Source organism: Heterobasidion irregulare, assembly GCF_000320585.1.
Source record: "Heterobasidion irregulare TC 32-1 unplaced genomic scaffold scaffold_10, whole genome shotgun sequence".
In the NCBI taxonomy this organism is placed as follows: Eukaryota; Fungi; Basidiomycota; class Agaricomycetes; order Russulales; family Bondarzewiaceae; genus Heterobasidion; species Heterobasidion irregulare.
Genome location: NW_009258206.1, coordinates 1,561,258 through 1,573,720, shown reverse-complemented (window position 1 = coordinate 1,573,720; position 12,463 = coordinate 1,561,258). Strand labels below are relative to the sequence as shown.

At 50.6% G+C, this 12,463-nt stretch overlaps 5 protein-coding genes across 5 annotated transcripts; 1 reads left to right on the top strand and 4 right to left on the bottom strand.

The window, feature by feature from the left end:
• Positions 1 to 300: 300 nt before the first annotated feature.
• HETIRDRAFT_105355 (Metallo peptidase M67C) lies at positions 301 to 3,395 on the bottom strand (the record flags this gene model as incomplete). The annotated part of the gene is made up of 8 exons (XM_009552727.1): positions 301 to 363; positions 434 to 536; positions 590 to 686; positions 754 to 778; positions 831 to 1,515; positions 1,582 to 1,611; positions 1,672 to 2,456; positions 3,099 to 3,395. The coding sequence occupies 8 exons, from the start codon at positions 3,393 to 3,395 to the stop codon at positions 301 to 303; spliced, it is 2,085 nt and encodes a 694-aa protein (XP_009551022.1).
• Positions 3,396 to 5,096: 1,701 nt separating this feature from the next.
• HETIRDRAFT_65351 (MFS sugar transporter) lies at positions 5,097 to 7,255 on the top strand (the record flags this gene model as incomplete). The annotated part of the gene is made up of 9 exons (XM_009552217.1): positions 5,097 to 5,310; positions 5,363 to 5,445; positions 5,508 to 5,669; positions 5,732 to 5,993; positions 6,071 to 6,165; positions 6,225 to 6,336; positions 6,389 to 6,640; positions 6,728 to 6,886; positions 6,942 to 7,255. 9 exons carry the CDS (start codon positions 5,097 to 5,099, stop codon positions 7,253 to 7,255), a joined length of 1,653 nt encoding a protein of 550 aa, XP_009550512.1.
• Positions 7,256 to 7,472: 217 nt separating this feature from the next.
• On the bottom strand, positions 7,473 to 8,862 carry HETIRDRAFT_327542 (uncharacterized protein; the record flags this gene model as incomplete). The annotated part of the gene is made up of 9 exons (XM_009552726.1): positions 7,473 to 7,571; positions 7,626 to 7,732; positions 7,792 to 7,864; positions 7,931 to 8,028; positions 8,087 to 8,235; positions 8,288 to 8,354; positions 8,411 to 8,478; positions 8,548 to 8,630; positions 8,707 to 8,862. Coding segments are annotated over 9 exons (900 nt in total), but the record flags the coding sequence as incomplete, so codon positions are not given.
• Positions 8,863 to 8,996: 134 nt separating this feature from the next.
• HETIRDRAFT_243953 (uncharacterized protein) lies at positions 8,997 to 9,321 on the bottom strand (the record flags this gene model as incomplete). The annotated part of the gene is made up of 2 exons (XM_009552725.1): positions 8,997 to 9,191; positions 9,250 to 9,321. Coding segments are annotated over 2 exons (267 nt in total), but the record flags the coding sequence as incomplete, so codon positions are not given.
• Positions 9,322 to 9,547: 226 nt separating this feature from the next.
• On the bottom strand, positions 9,548 to 11,887 carry HETIRDRAFT_37098 (Nucleobase cation symporter). The gene is made up of 11 exons (XM_009552167.1): positions 11,574 to 11,887; positions 11,432 to 11,522; positions 11,265 to 11,372; positions 11,134 to 11,193; positions 11,030 to 11,079; positions 10,954 to 10,980; positions 10,856 to 10,898; positions 10,727 to 10,795; positions 10,465 to 10,671; positions 10,087 to 10,407; positions 9,548 to 10,021 (listed from the first exon to the last, which is right to left on the bottom strand). The coding sequence occupies exons 1-11, from the start codon at positions 11,749 to 11,751 to the stop codon at positions 9,646 to 9,648; spliced, it is 1,530 nt and encodes a 509-aa protein (XP_009550462.1). The 5' UTR covers positions 11,752 to 11,887; the 3' UTR covers positions 9,548 to 9,645.
• Positions 11,888 to 12,463: the final 576 nt, after the last annotated feature.

The window sequence follows — 12,463 nt, the reverse complement described above, 5'->3', positions numbered from 1 at the left end:
TTTGAGAGCATGAATTAATGGAAAGATAGCGCTTGGAATTCAACAGTGAGGACGTGACGGAGACCGCCTGAATTTTTGAAAACGAAACGGCACGTGTCCAGCTGACTCAATCCAGCCCAATCCACCCTGTTATTCGAAACATCGATGATTGTATCTATTATCGTTGTGCAGTATGCGATAGGACGCTGTACTACGAGCAGTGTCCAGGTATGAGTACACAATAATCCACAGCAGCTCTAGCTTTGTATATAAAAAAAGGTCGAGGATGAACACAAGAAAGGTCCGAAAACAGCCCCATCATCATCGCAGATCGACAATCTCCAATGCTAGATCCTTTATCTGCACATGTCCTTTATCCGCATCCTATCGAGCAGCGGAAAAAAGAGCAGGATCGAAATCAGTGTCAAGGTATAGAGATGATGCGAAAGCTCACAGTGTATATCGGACAACTCGGATGGGGGTGAAACGCCTCCTTCGCCTTGCAGTCCAAAATTGTCTGCAAACCGGGTGGGTCCGTCAAACGGAAGATGCCAAAGCTGCACTCATCGCTCAGTTGACAGTAGACATAAAGTTTACAACGGGCGCCTACTTTGGCGTAGACTTAGGCGCGCAGACTACTGCGAACGATTCAGGCAGCATCCGCTGAAAACCGCTATGTGTGTGGAGATCGACGGAGGACATGAAACCTGCACAGTGAATGGAGTACATCAGCTATCACATTCCCAATGGAGACGACCAACGATGAGGACAAACATGATTGTGTCGGATGCGTGTGAATCTGAATCACACACGATCAGTTAGGCGCACATCCCGACGTAGAGGGCACCTACCCAGCCCAAAGTGATCAGCGACCGCTCCTCCGTGAACTGCATGACGAGCTCCTCCTCGTCCATTGTGCACGTATCGCTCGTCGAATGCTGCTTCGGTATGAGCAACGTGGTCACCAGATACCTACTCCCCTTGTCTTTTCCAAGCAGCAGTCCACATGTTTCCCTGTTCCTCGATGTGTTGATAGCTGCGATGGACAGGAAGCGATTGAGACAGTCGCGCGGGAAACTGACCACTTTCAAGTCGCGATTAACAGGGTCGGCGGTGCCCGGTTGAATGCGAGATGACTCGCTTCGCTGTTGATGAGGGTTAAGACTGGAAGAGTGGGAATGGCTTGGTGCGTATGGCTCTTTCGGCGGGAGTGGTGGGGGCCGGCCAGACGACGATGGACCATGCCGATGGCTCTGTGGGTTGGATGGCTCTCCATACGACAAGCCAGGAGAGGGCGTCGGCATGGATGGTCTAGGAAGTATGTTGGAGTATAATCCCGAAGACGAAGAGGGCTCCGATGGAAATAGAAGTAAGCCGGACGAACTCCGCTGAGTGTTCTGCATCGCAGGTTGATGAAACATCGATCCAAGTGAAGGGGTATATCCTTGTTTCATCTGGTGTTGGGACATGAGCGAAGGGTATTGGATTCCTGCGCGCGGGGGAGGAGAGGTGGTAGTCATCGGAGGCAAAACGGGCCTGCGTGTTTGTACTCGTCAGCTGACGAATGCCTAACGCCCTGTGCATGTAAAGGAAGGCACGTACGTTCGAGAAGGCCTCGGCGCTGGATCTCCCCTACATGAGACAAAAACGTTCATTGTAAATACCAAGCCTTCATCTGGGCCGAGGACGCACCTTGTCGGACTCTCGAGTGGCATTTGCAAAAACCCGTTGCTTGGCTCACCGCTTTCTGCAAGAAAAGGTGACGTCGCTGCGGACGAGCTCGCGCGCGCCGCAGCAGGCATAGCAAGCGCAATAGCAGGCTGCGGCATAGCGGGATCCTGGCCTCTTACAGCACGTGCGGCAGCCTCCGACTCCTGCTGGCGCCTCGTAATGCCTTCTGTCTCCTGTCTTCTCTGTTCCGCCGTTGTTATTCGCATGTCCTCTATCCTTCTTCTCGCCTCCTCTTCCCTCTTCCGCTCTGCCTCCTCCCTCTCGGCATCTATTCGCATTTTTTCAGCGAGTGCCCAATCCTCTTGATAATTCCTCCTCGGGGGTGCCGAGGCCGGTCCGGACCCAGGCTGAGCGCGATTCTCTTCACGTCTTCGCTCCGAGTCTCTCCTGATCGCATCCTCCCTGGCCCGCCTAGCAGTTTCATCGTCCTCCATGCCCTGACGGTATGGAGATGGGGTTCTCGGTCCACGCCCGGGTGCTGATGTTGGCGCCGTGGAGCCTCGACTTCGAACACTCGATTGTGTAGAGGCTGATGACGACCCAGTGAGAATCGAACGTGGCGAAGCGTCTGCATAGCTGTTTCGGGATGTGATGCCTGCGGATAGCGACGAGCCCGGTGTCGTCGGGTGGTACGGTGACGGTTGTGCTGAGGAAGACGACGCTGGGTGAGTCGCTGTCCAATTCTCGTACTGCTCGATTAGCGCTTTCTTGATGTTGGCGAGATCGTCGAGTATCTTCTGGCCATGCTATAATGGAACAATGCGATGTGATCAGCGGATTGCTTGGTACAGACACCAAATGGAGGAAGGAAGAAGATAGAAGACCTGAGGTGCTCGGGGTAAGCAATCGACATTGTCCTGGGTGCGAAGACAATCTATACCATCCGAGCGAACGCTGGCAAGAAGTGGTTCTGGAGTCGCAGATAGAGATCAGTGAATGAAAGCCAGTTTAGGGTGCCTGCAGCAACAGCCTGCTGTCTTTGATAGATCATCGAGCATCCTGAGGGAATGAACCAAAACACGAGAGAATCACACGATAGCCGTGGGATGCCCACGCTTCATTCAAGACTGCACAGCAATAAAGAAAGATTGGACAACGATCACAGTAGTTCAGAGCCCGGCGATTCAAACAACATAGAGATCTGTGATCAAAGGCAGACCGCCCCCATGTGTGAGCAATATTTCCAGCGGAAGCGGCCTCATTATTTGCGACTCCATCACCACGTAACGGCAAGCAAAAGCGCTACAGATCGCGATGGTGTATGTCAAACATCTGTGGGCGCCATTGCCAGAGGTATCTATCACGAAACCACCACAGATGTTCACTAGACGAGGACACACGCACACGAAACACACATGAGATCAACAAGAAACGTAGCGCACACTCACCTGGCCCATATTATGCCGCTGTGTCGAGCTCAGAAGGACCTTGTAGTCTTTGTGCGTTGGCATCTTCTCTAGCACGATTGTCGCAGCTTTGGCTAGTTCAAGAAAGGCATTCTCCAAGTCTCCTCGTTCTGTGTAAGTCTTGCCAGCGGCCCTTGCTCCTTCAGCTGTGCGCAGCCAATGCTTGAGCGGCTTGTCAGGGTCCCACACGCTAGCTTTAGCTCGCTCTGCGAGCTCAGTGATGGATGCAGGTGGGCGATGATTGGGTGGGGTATATGGTGCACTCGAAGATGAGGCCATTCTTGCGCTGCCTGAGAAAACAGAGGAGAGAGGGAGAGATGAAAGGAGAAGAGGCGCGAGGTGCAGTCTGAGTGTACAGTTCACAGCTGTTTTGAAGTTGTTTCCTCCGCTGCCCGGGGACTGGAACCGCACGTGGCTAGTGGCGTCAGCGCCTGGCTCTTTACGTCGAGCTCACCCAACCACCATCCCAAACCCAAAAACACATTCATCATCGGCGAATCAACACGCTTGCGACACGAGGCTGGCCTTCCGCTGCAACGTTGTCGATACTATGCGCCCCTGGGCTGACGAACCCGCGATGGAAGCACATATGTGGGGGCAATGCACAGTTGTCCCTACCTGCTAAATACACACCATCACAGCTTCAAGTGGGTGCCCTAGCTACTATGTAGCTCCTGCGCCCTCCATCCCGTGCAATTATGTTATATGCGACTCATTTGGACAGCTCTGGAGGATGAACTGTCTAACGCAGCTCGTTCTCCGCTCGACTCCTTGTCTTTCCCACCGCAAACTGCAGTCGCTCTGATCACGGCCACCACCACGAAGAACATTGATTGAAGAATCATTCTCTGTGAGAGATACAGAAGAACGAGGGCCAAGCTGTGCAATCCGTCGTCGGATCTGCAAGAAACGCCATCCTCATCGGATGTGCAGGATTGTTCTCCCGTTCTTCATGATGATCAAGAGGTAAGGGAGTGTAAGGGGAGCTGAAGAAGTACGGCGAGTCGGAACGAGATGAGGAGGCTCAAGCACTGGGAGAGACTCGACTCGCTCTCACAGAGGGATGATGTTGCGCTGCAGCTTCCTATGAGCATAACAGCTGGTCTATCATGCGGACTCTTCTTCTTCTTCTTATATTCCTGTGATGCATCTGATGTGAACCTTTCTTCCTGTGGGAAGTCCTGGCGTGAACAGCTTCATGCTGCACAGGAACGGGTCGACGTGTGTTTATTATGGGCCACAATCCCAATATCAGTGTTGTGTTCACTCTCTCTAGCTCGTTCTTTAGCTTCAATCGCTAGGCACCCATGCACAGCCATAACGTAAAGCTCTATACAACACTTGGGGCAGTGTCCTCTGGGAAGCCCATCTAAGCCTATACACAGAACGACTATCTTCTGTGTAAGGTCAGCCACGGAGACTAATCTAAGCCCATGCGTTCATGCACGGTGTTTAGAACCTTAACCTGAATGCATGGTTCGTCCCGATATCCGGAGTGGATGTTGCTGGCTGCGAGCGGTGTGTACGAGCTAAGCCGTATATACCTGCACACATGATGGAATCAGGTGAAGATATCCTTGCAAATCCTCGTCTCTCGTCGCGTTTGCTACCCCACAAAAATCCGTCCCGCATTCCGTTCTGAGCGCCAAGGCGGGGGACGAGGAACCCTAGATGACCAAAAGCGGTATGTCGGCCCAGCGTTACGGTCTGTGACGTGAGTTTTCTTCGCCGCCGCCACTTGCAGAGGCCAGAGAAAGGGATCTTGTTTCTCGATCCTTCATTGTGCTCAACTGACTCGGGCCTCGTGAGCATATTCACTCATTTCTCCATGATATTTATATCCGGGGCGTTCTGTCCCCTCTCACCATCCTCACCATCTTATCTGCTAGCACTCACCATTCCGACGACAATTCCTGTTCGTTGGGCTGGTTTGACTGGTTACCGCGAGCACGTACGAACGACTTCGAACGACTAAGCATCATGAGCTCTTACGACGAAAAGCGTGCTGTGGCGGATGTGGACTCAGACCGTCTCTCAAACGAGAACGATGTGGCGCGGATCGAGGATGACATCGTAAATAACATCAACAATGGCGAAATATCCGACATCGTCGTAGTAGCTGAGGGTGAGGAGCGCACGACCTGGTTTGTCTGGATGCTCGTGCTCTGTAGTAGCATCTCCGGCTTGCTTTTCGGTGCGTTTCTGTGTCTTCATTTTGAGGTTTTCGCTCATTCATATATTTTCAGGCTACGATACCGGTGTTATTTCCGGTGCACTAGTGTCTATTGGATCTGACCTAGGCCCCGAGGAACTGTCCTCTGTGCAGAAGGTTCGAAGCTCTTCCCCATGTGGCCAGGAATCTATAACTACAACTACTGACGTTCATCCCAGGAATTAATTACCTCGGCAACAACGCTCGGCGCGTTGCTCGGAGGCCTCGTGGCAGGAATGCTCTCGGACGTCATTGGACGGCGGCCCGTCATGGGTATCGCAGATGTTCTCTTCATCGGTGGCGCCGTAGGTCAAGCCGTCTCTCATACAGTCTGGGCAATGGTACGCATCCTCTGCGTTATGGTCACCGTCCCTTATACGGTTTATGGCACGATTACTTACAGATTGGCACGCGTTTTCTGGTCGGGTGGGGCGTCGGCATTGCCGCGTGCATTGCGCCGCTCTACATCCAAGAGCTATCCCCCACTCGCCTGCGCGGCCGCATGGTCGTAATTAACGTCGTTGCGATCACCCTCGGTCAGGTCATTGCGTATGGCATTGACGCAGGGTTCGAGAATATGAACGGTGGATGGCGGTGGATGGTTGGCCTGGGCACTGTCCCCGCCTCGTTGCAGTTCATCTTCTTGTTTTTCCTTCCCGAATCACGTGAGAGGACTTCCATGATAGCTGATATCTATTTTCTGCGCGGATGTGCTGATTGGTTCTCTTGTGCCGCCTGCTAGCGCGTATCTTGCTCCAACGCGGCGAACTTGATGCCGCACGGGTCATTTTGGGTAAAATTTACGCCTATGCCACTCCGGAGCAGGTTGATCTCAAGGTAGACCACTGTTGCATGTGTTTTACGCGAAACGACTTGATCAATCCGTCCGATGGCAGGCCAAAGTCTTGAATGCCGCCGTCAAGCAGAGCATCGAGATAACTCGCTCGACGACCTTCCTACAGCGATGCCATTCAATCTTTTTCGTTCCTATCAACCGGAGAGCCCTCAGTGCGTCCCGCAGATTCCTCTCATCTCACGCATTTATATTGAACCATGGCAGTCATTGCATGTGGCATGCAGGCGTTCCAGCAGCTATCCGGCTTCAACACGTTGATGTATTACTCCGCAACTCTGTTCAAGCAGATTGGCTTCGATCAACCGACGGCAGTCGGCCTGATTGTATCCGGGACCAACTTCATCTTCACACTGTTTGCGCTGAAATACATTGATATCATCGGCCGCCGAAGAATCATGCTGATCTCTGCGCCGGGCATGGTGTTCGGGCTGACCCTCGCAAGCATCGCTTTCCATTGTGCGTGTAGATCTTTCCTTCTCAGGTCTTCGGGATCTTCACCTTCCATTGCCCGCTTCGAGAAGCTGACGCTGTTGATTCGCGAAGATCTTACCAAGAAGACGGGTGGTATCCTCGTCGACGGGACTAAATACGACCACTCATGGTCTGGTGTCGTACTGTTCGCCATGATTACCTATGTTGCATTTTATGCGATGGGTTTGGGAAATATTCCCTGGCAGCAGGGCGAATTCTTCTCACTAGAAGGTACATCTGCTATCTCTGTCCCTTGATTCCTCGCGTCCTTATCGTTTTATTTCAGTCCGTGGAATTGGATCGTCACTTGCCACGACGATTAATTGGGCTGCCAACTTACTCATCGGAGCCACATACCTCTCGCTCATGGACAAAATCACGCCTGCAGGCGCGTTTGGGTTCTATGCCGGTCTTTGTTTCCTCGGGTTCATCTTCGTTGTGTTCTGCTTCCCCGAAACGGCAGGACTCAGTCTTGAGGAGGTGCGTATGGTATTCCGGAATGGTTTCGGTATCGGAGAAAGCCAGCGGCTGCGCACGCAGAAGCTTAGCGCGAAGAAAAGAGGAGAGGTCAGGATCGAGAATAGCGGCGAGAAGGCATGAGGCGCAGAGCGTTTGTATGCCTTCGCGCGTCGCAAAGGTGCTATGAATGTTGAACGATGTCGCGATGTATACCAGGATCTATTTGGAGTACTATAGTTAATTTTTGCATCAGTACGTAGTGTCTTCACGAGGGAATTGCTCTATCTGTATAGTGGAAGACGAATGCTGTATTGATACAACGGAGTGTGATGTTTTCCGTTTGTCGGCTCAATGATTTTTACATTTTTTTGGTTGCAATCCAGAACGCGGCGTGGTAAACATAACCTAGCAAGGAGTCTTGATTATTGACATAGGTCGTAGATATCGTGCGTTCGTTCTGCAATAGAGGCATTCCAATTCCGAACTGGGTCCAAACAACGACATAGCATACCTTGATCTCGAAGCCAATGGTACGAGCGAGCTCTTTGACTTCTTCGAGGTCAAGCTCTATCGAAGGATCATTGCTACTGTTATTCTCAAAATGCCACAAGAGGGGACCTGATGATGATGGATGACGGTCACGATACATTCAAAGAAGAATAACGTAGATATCTCACCCAGATTGATCCACACGCCGCCAGGGGCGAGAATCTTGTGTATGATGCGGAGATAGTTCACGATATTTTTCGCCTGAACATGGGACCACAACAGCGATGACTTGTCATGGGAAGAAATATCTATATGAAGGGTACACACCGTGTCAATGAAGAAGCAGGTGAGGATGGCATCCCATGGGCCCGAGTATGGCCCATTTTCGTCATCGGAATCCGATCCGTATATCTCTTCAAAATCGCCTGTCATCGTCGATTCGGGTCAACGTGCTGTTTACAAGATACGGAACAAGTCACCCACCAGCAACAAGAGAGAAGTTTGACCCTGGAGCCAAGCCGCCCGGAAGAACATCTGGAATTTTAACTTCACGCAATATCGCGGCCCGATCAGGGAGGTTGGAGAAAGAGTGAACATAAGGGTACAGGGTGTATTGGTTGATGGTGTCCGTACTAGGCCTACTGCGTCAGATATGTAGAGTGAATCAAATTGTGTGAGTGATACCAATTGAGGATAAAATAAGAGGAGAGCAGCATATAGTGCGAGAACTCATTTCCTTGACATGCAAAGCCTTCGATAATCGTTGAGATTAGCGACCCTCCATGGAGAAATTGAGACGATTGTCACCTAATTTTGCTACGTCGAATGCGAGTCTTCCCAGACCTGCCCCGGGCACAAGTACATGGAGGTTGCGCCTGAGAAACACACCCAACTATTTGTGAGTATGCGGAAGGAGTACTAGACGAGCAAAGGAAAGGTTGAACCTTTCTTCCACAGGGATGTCGGAGAAATGTTCCACCAAGGCATCTTTAAGTGGAGTGTAGCTAGCTTCGCGCTCTTCCCTGCCCTATGCAGGTTATATCAATATCGATGGTCATATATTTAAACCCCAAAAGGTACCCTTGCAAGGCAAGCTCACCGACCTCTTGGCTCCAATCTCTAACGAACTGCTTTAACGTGCTCCTCACTTTGTCCATGTCGAAGTCTGTTGGCCTGTAGCGCTTGTGAGATGACAGTTTCCCTGAAGGTCCGTGAGATCTAATTTGAAGGTCATGTGAGTGCTCATGCGAATGAGAGTGCGAGTGCCCATGCGAGTGGTCATGACTGTGCGAGGGCGATGCCTGGTGATCTGAGCGTTCATCAATTCGAGTCCCTTAAGATAGGGCCACCACTCACGCCGAGCCATACCGTCTTCGTCGCCCTCATCATCCTGCTGAACATTTTCGTCCTCCATACCGTGACCAAAAATCTCCGGATTCGCCACTATTTTATTCAGGAACTCAGCGTTCACAAGGATAGCTTGGTCCACCTCTTCTAGTTTCTTCTTATATCCCAGAGTCTCTAAGAGTTTCTGGTCTTCTCTAGAGAGCGTATACAGATCTTTTCGCCGGCGATTGTTACCTGCGAGCTTCCGCATGATAGATCGTAAGTCATTTATAAGCTCATTACTATCATACTGGACAGACCGTATACGAAGCATACTGCTGAAACGTTGCGATAACGTTCTGAAAGTGAATATGTTCTTCTTCCACATCTTCAGCGTTGATTTTTGAAGTCATCCTTGCTATAGTCCTAGATGTCACTGATCTAAGTCAGTTGAAACGCTAACCGACGCGTCGCGCCAAACGCCAAGAATGGGTTGTTTGGTATTGTGTACCAAAGGCTTTGTTCCTGAATCGACCTCCTCTTCCTCCTTGGCGAGGTCATCCGATACGCGGAAAACATCAAGGATACGGCTTGCATAGATAATTCTGCGAGGGAAGTAGCCCGATGACCCGAAAATTGCGGAGGTGTTGTACATCTAGTATAACAAGCTATATGATATCTATATTTTGAAAGATAGTGCATATATAATGAAAGGTTTATAGCCTCCCCCGGATCTTGATCTCTAGCCACCTAAAAGGCAGATATAGCAAGGCACTTAGACAGAATGCCACTTCGAAACCGATGTCTCCTGTAGTCTCCGCGATGGGCCCTGTATACCAGATCTGTCCCATGCAGGGAATAATCAGAGCAAATGAGACAGCACCGGCGGCCAAGGCCGCTACACCGGTGGGAAGCTCGCGGGCTTTGTTGTAAATAGCCTGGTCGTATGTGGTAGCATCACCTTTGCGGAATGCAAGATGTTCAGTAATGACGATGGAGACGAAGGCGGCCGACCAATACGCGATGACGCCAATGAAGTTCTCGAGAGAATCGAAGAACGATGTCGCCGCCTTGATCGACACTGGTATGACACTATTTGAAAGGAGCGAATGGAATGAGAGAGTCGCCTCTTGAAAGTGGTGATTGAGAGAACATACACAGCAACGATGATCAGCGAGAAGAGCCCACGAGGTACGCGAATAAGGAAAGGCATAATCATCTGAAAGTTGAGAGACACAGAATACGTGGACGCGGCCATATTGCCAAGGGTTGAGAATGCGAGAATGACAACAATAAACTTCCCGAAGCCTTTTGCGGGTGTCAACATGGCTGCAAGTATTCCGCCCGCTGATCCTGTTTCATAAGCGGCAGCCCATGCGGGTACGTTGGGCACAGCGCCCCCGATTGCAGCGCCAAGTACCATGAGGGGTACAGTGGGAACAACAAATCCAGCGAATGTATACCAGAAGAGGCGACGTCTGAAACCGATGTCAACGTCAGCTAGACGAGAGTGTGGTCAAGGAGAATTGTATTACCCCGGGGCGTCGGATCGCATGTAGGTGGCGTAGTCGGAGGCCAAGGTTCCGTAAGGTATGATGAACCCAGCGATAAGTCCACCGAAGGACAACACAGTACTTGCGGATGCTGGTGGCTGCACAACCTGTTTACTGAGGTGCTTGCCTCCGCACCCTATTGCAATGACGATGGATATGAAAATAGGGATCCATGCGAAGCGTTCATACCTGCGATCAGATATAGGTTTACGAATCGCTCGGTATATGTGAACCTGTGACATACTGATGAAGAACCTTGTATCCACAAAAGGAGAGCACAAGCGTGCAGATGCATGTGATGACAATTCCGACACTGAACGGGAAGGCAAATTTGATTATGAGGTGGAAGGGTGGTATGGTAAAATGTACTCACTCAACGCTAAGATTGCCATTTACTGCCGACAGGGTTTGGCCACCTAGAAGCATGGTTGTGAGTTTGGCGTATCAACGAATGGCGTGCAACCCCCTCACCAACAACAGCCCCAATCACTACGAAACCTGGATATTCATGTTAGCTGAGACGGTGAATCGAACCCGAAACGCTGACCAGTGACAGTAGCCATGTTCAACAGCACAGGTATGATGGAACCATAGAGACTGCAATAGTATTAGCGTGTCGAACAGCAACCCACGGTGGTCAAGTGGGCATACCCAAAACTATATCGAGCCTGGATCATCTGACGAAGGCCAGTCTTTGGACCCAGAGTAGAGCTGCGCGTGAAAAAATCTTCAATATGGTTATGTGGCTCTATGGATTTAGCAGGTCCGGCTGAATAACTCACAGATAGGCTGGGGGTCCGCTGCATAGGAGACAGAAGAACAGGATCACGAGAGACGAGTCGCGCAGACTCATCTCGAAACTCAGAGTGCCAACCATACCTGTAATAATTCTAAATTTGATGCGATATCATATTGAGCATGAATGAGGTGAATCATCAAGTTCACTCACGACAGGAGGCAGAAGTTCATTGTCCAAAAGAATGTGAAGATGGATGCATAGTTCTCCTGTGTACGAGCCTCAATGGGAACAGGCTCGATTCCTATAAGATACGCTAAGCGCGAGATGCAATTGAAACGATTGATGAACAGACCACGCGTCTCAACACCCCATGATGATATCTTCGACCAAATGAACCGTGGCCCCACGAGGTTTGTCTGCACTTCTCCAGCCTCTTGAACATATGAGACAGCGGCTGGCCCTTTTTCCACGTCACCTTGCTTATCGCCTTCCGATGAGGTTGCATTTTCCGAATTCCAGGAACGTGCCATCTTGAGAAGTCAAACCAGAAAGCGTAGGACTGATAGTCTGTGGGATAGAGTCAACCAACTAGAAAGCAAACATAAAGGGCGGTTCAAGGCAGGGGGAAGAGCTGGCAAGAGCACAGAATAGATAGCCGTCCAGAACTTGACTGGGACCTGGCGCTACTGCTTCGAGCGTGGGGGAGGCGATAGGAGAGAACAAATGGAAAACTTGCAAACCACGCTGACATAAGACCACAAGTTATGGTTATGGGTTATTAGCACTGTGACGTCATGTGTTACACATGTGTATCTAGTGCAATTTGAGTGGAGTTGCACGAATGCGTAGCAGCCAGAGATGCATCATTTTAGCACTCACAGTACACAGGTTTCCTTTCTTGGATTGACACTAGTTCTCGTTCTTCTCGCTCAATCAATGGAAGCCCTGCCACATGCAAAGTTTGATTGATATCGTCAATATGGTCCATGAAGTGAGCTCGGAGGTCGTTCCAATTTTCAGAAGATGATCTGAAAAAAAACGGAGCATCATAGTAAATGCACATTGATGTTGATGATGCACACTCACGGTGCAGGTTTCAGGACAAGTCAGAAGGCGGTAACGGTGAGCCTCTACCCTTGGGACAGTTTGGGTTCAGTCGTAGCTACGCAATACCAAGACCTTACCCCGCCAATTTGAAGTTTATCAACTCGTGTGGCCAGAATTTACCCCGGTCGCTACATT

Coding starts and splice junctions, on each gene's coding strand:
- HETIRDRAFT_37098 (XM_009552167.1), bottom strand. CDS start 11,751: ATGGCACGTTCCTGGAATTCGGAAAATGCAACCTCATCGGAAGGCGAT. Junction 10,899..10,953: donor AGTGATTGGGGCTGTTGTTG/GTGAGGGGGTTG, acceptor CCATGCTTCTAG/GTGGCCAAACCCTGTCGGCA. Junction 10,672..10,726: donor GGATACAAGGTTCTTCATCA/GTATGTCACAGG, acceptor ATCTGATCGCAG/GTATGAACGCTTCGCATGGA.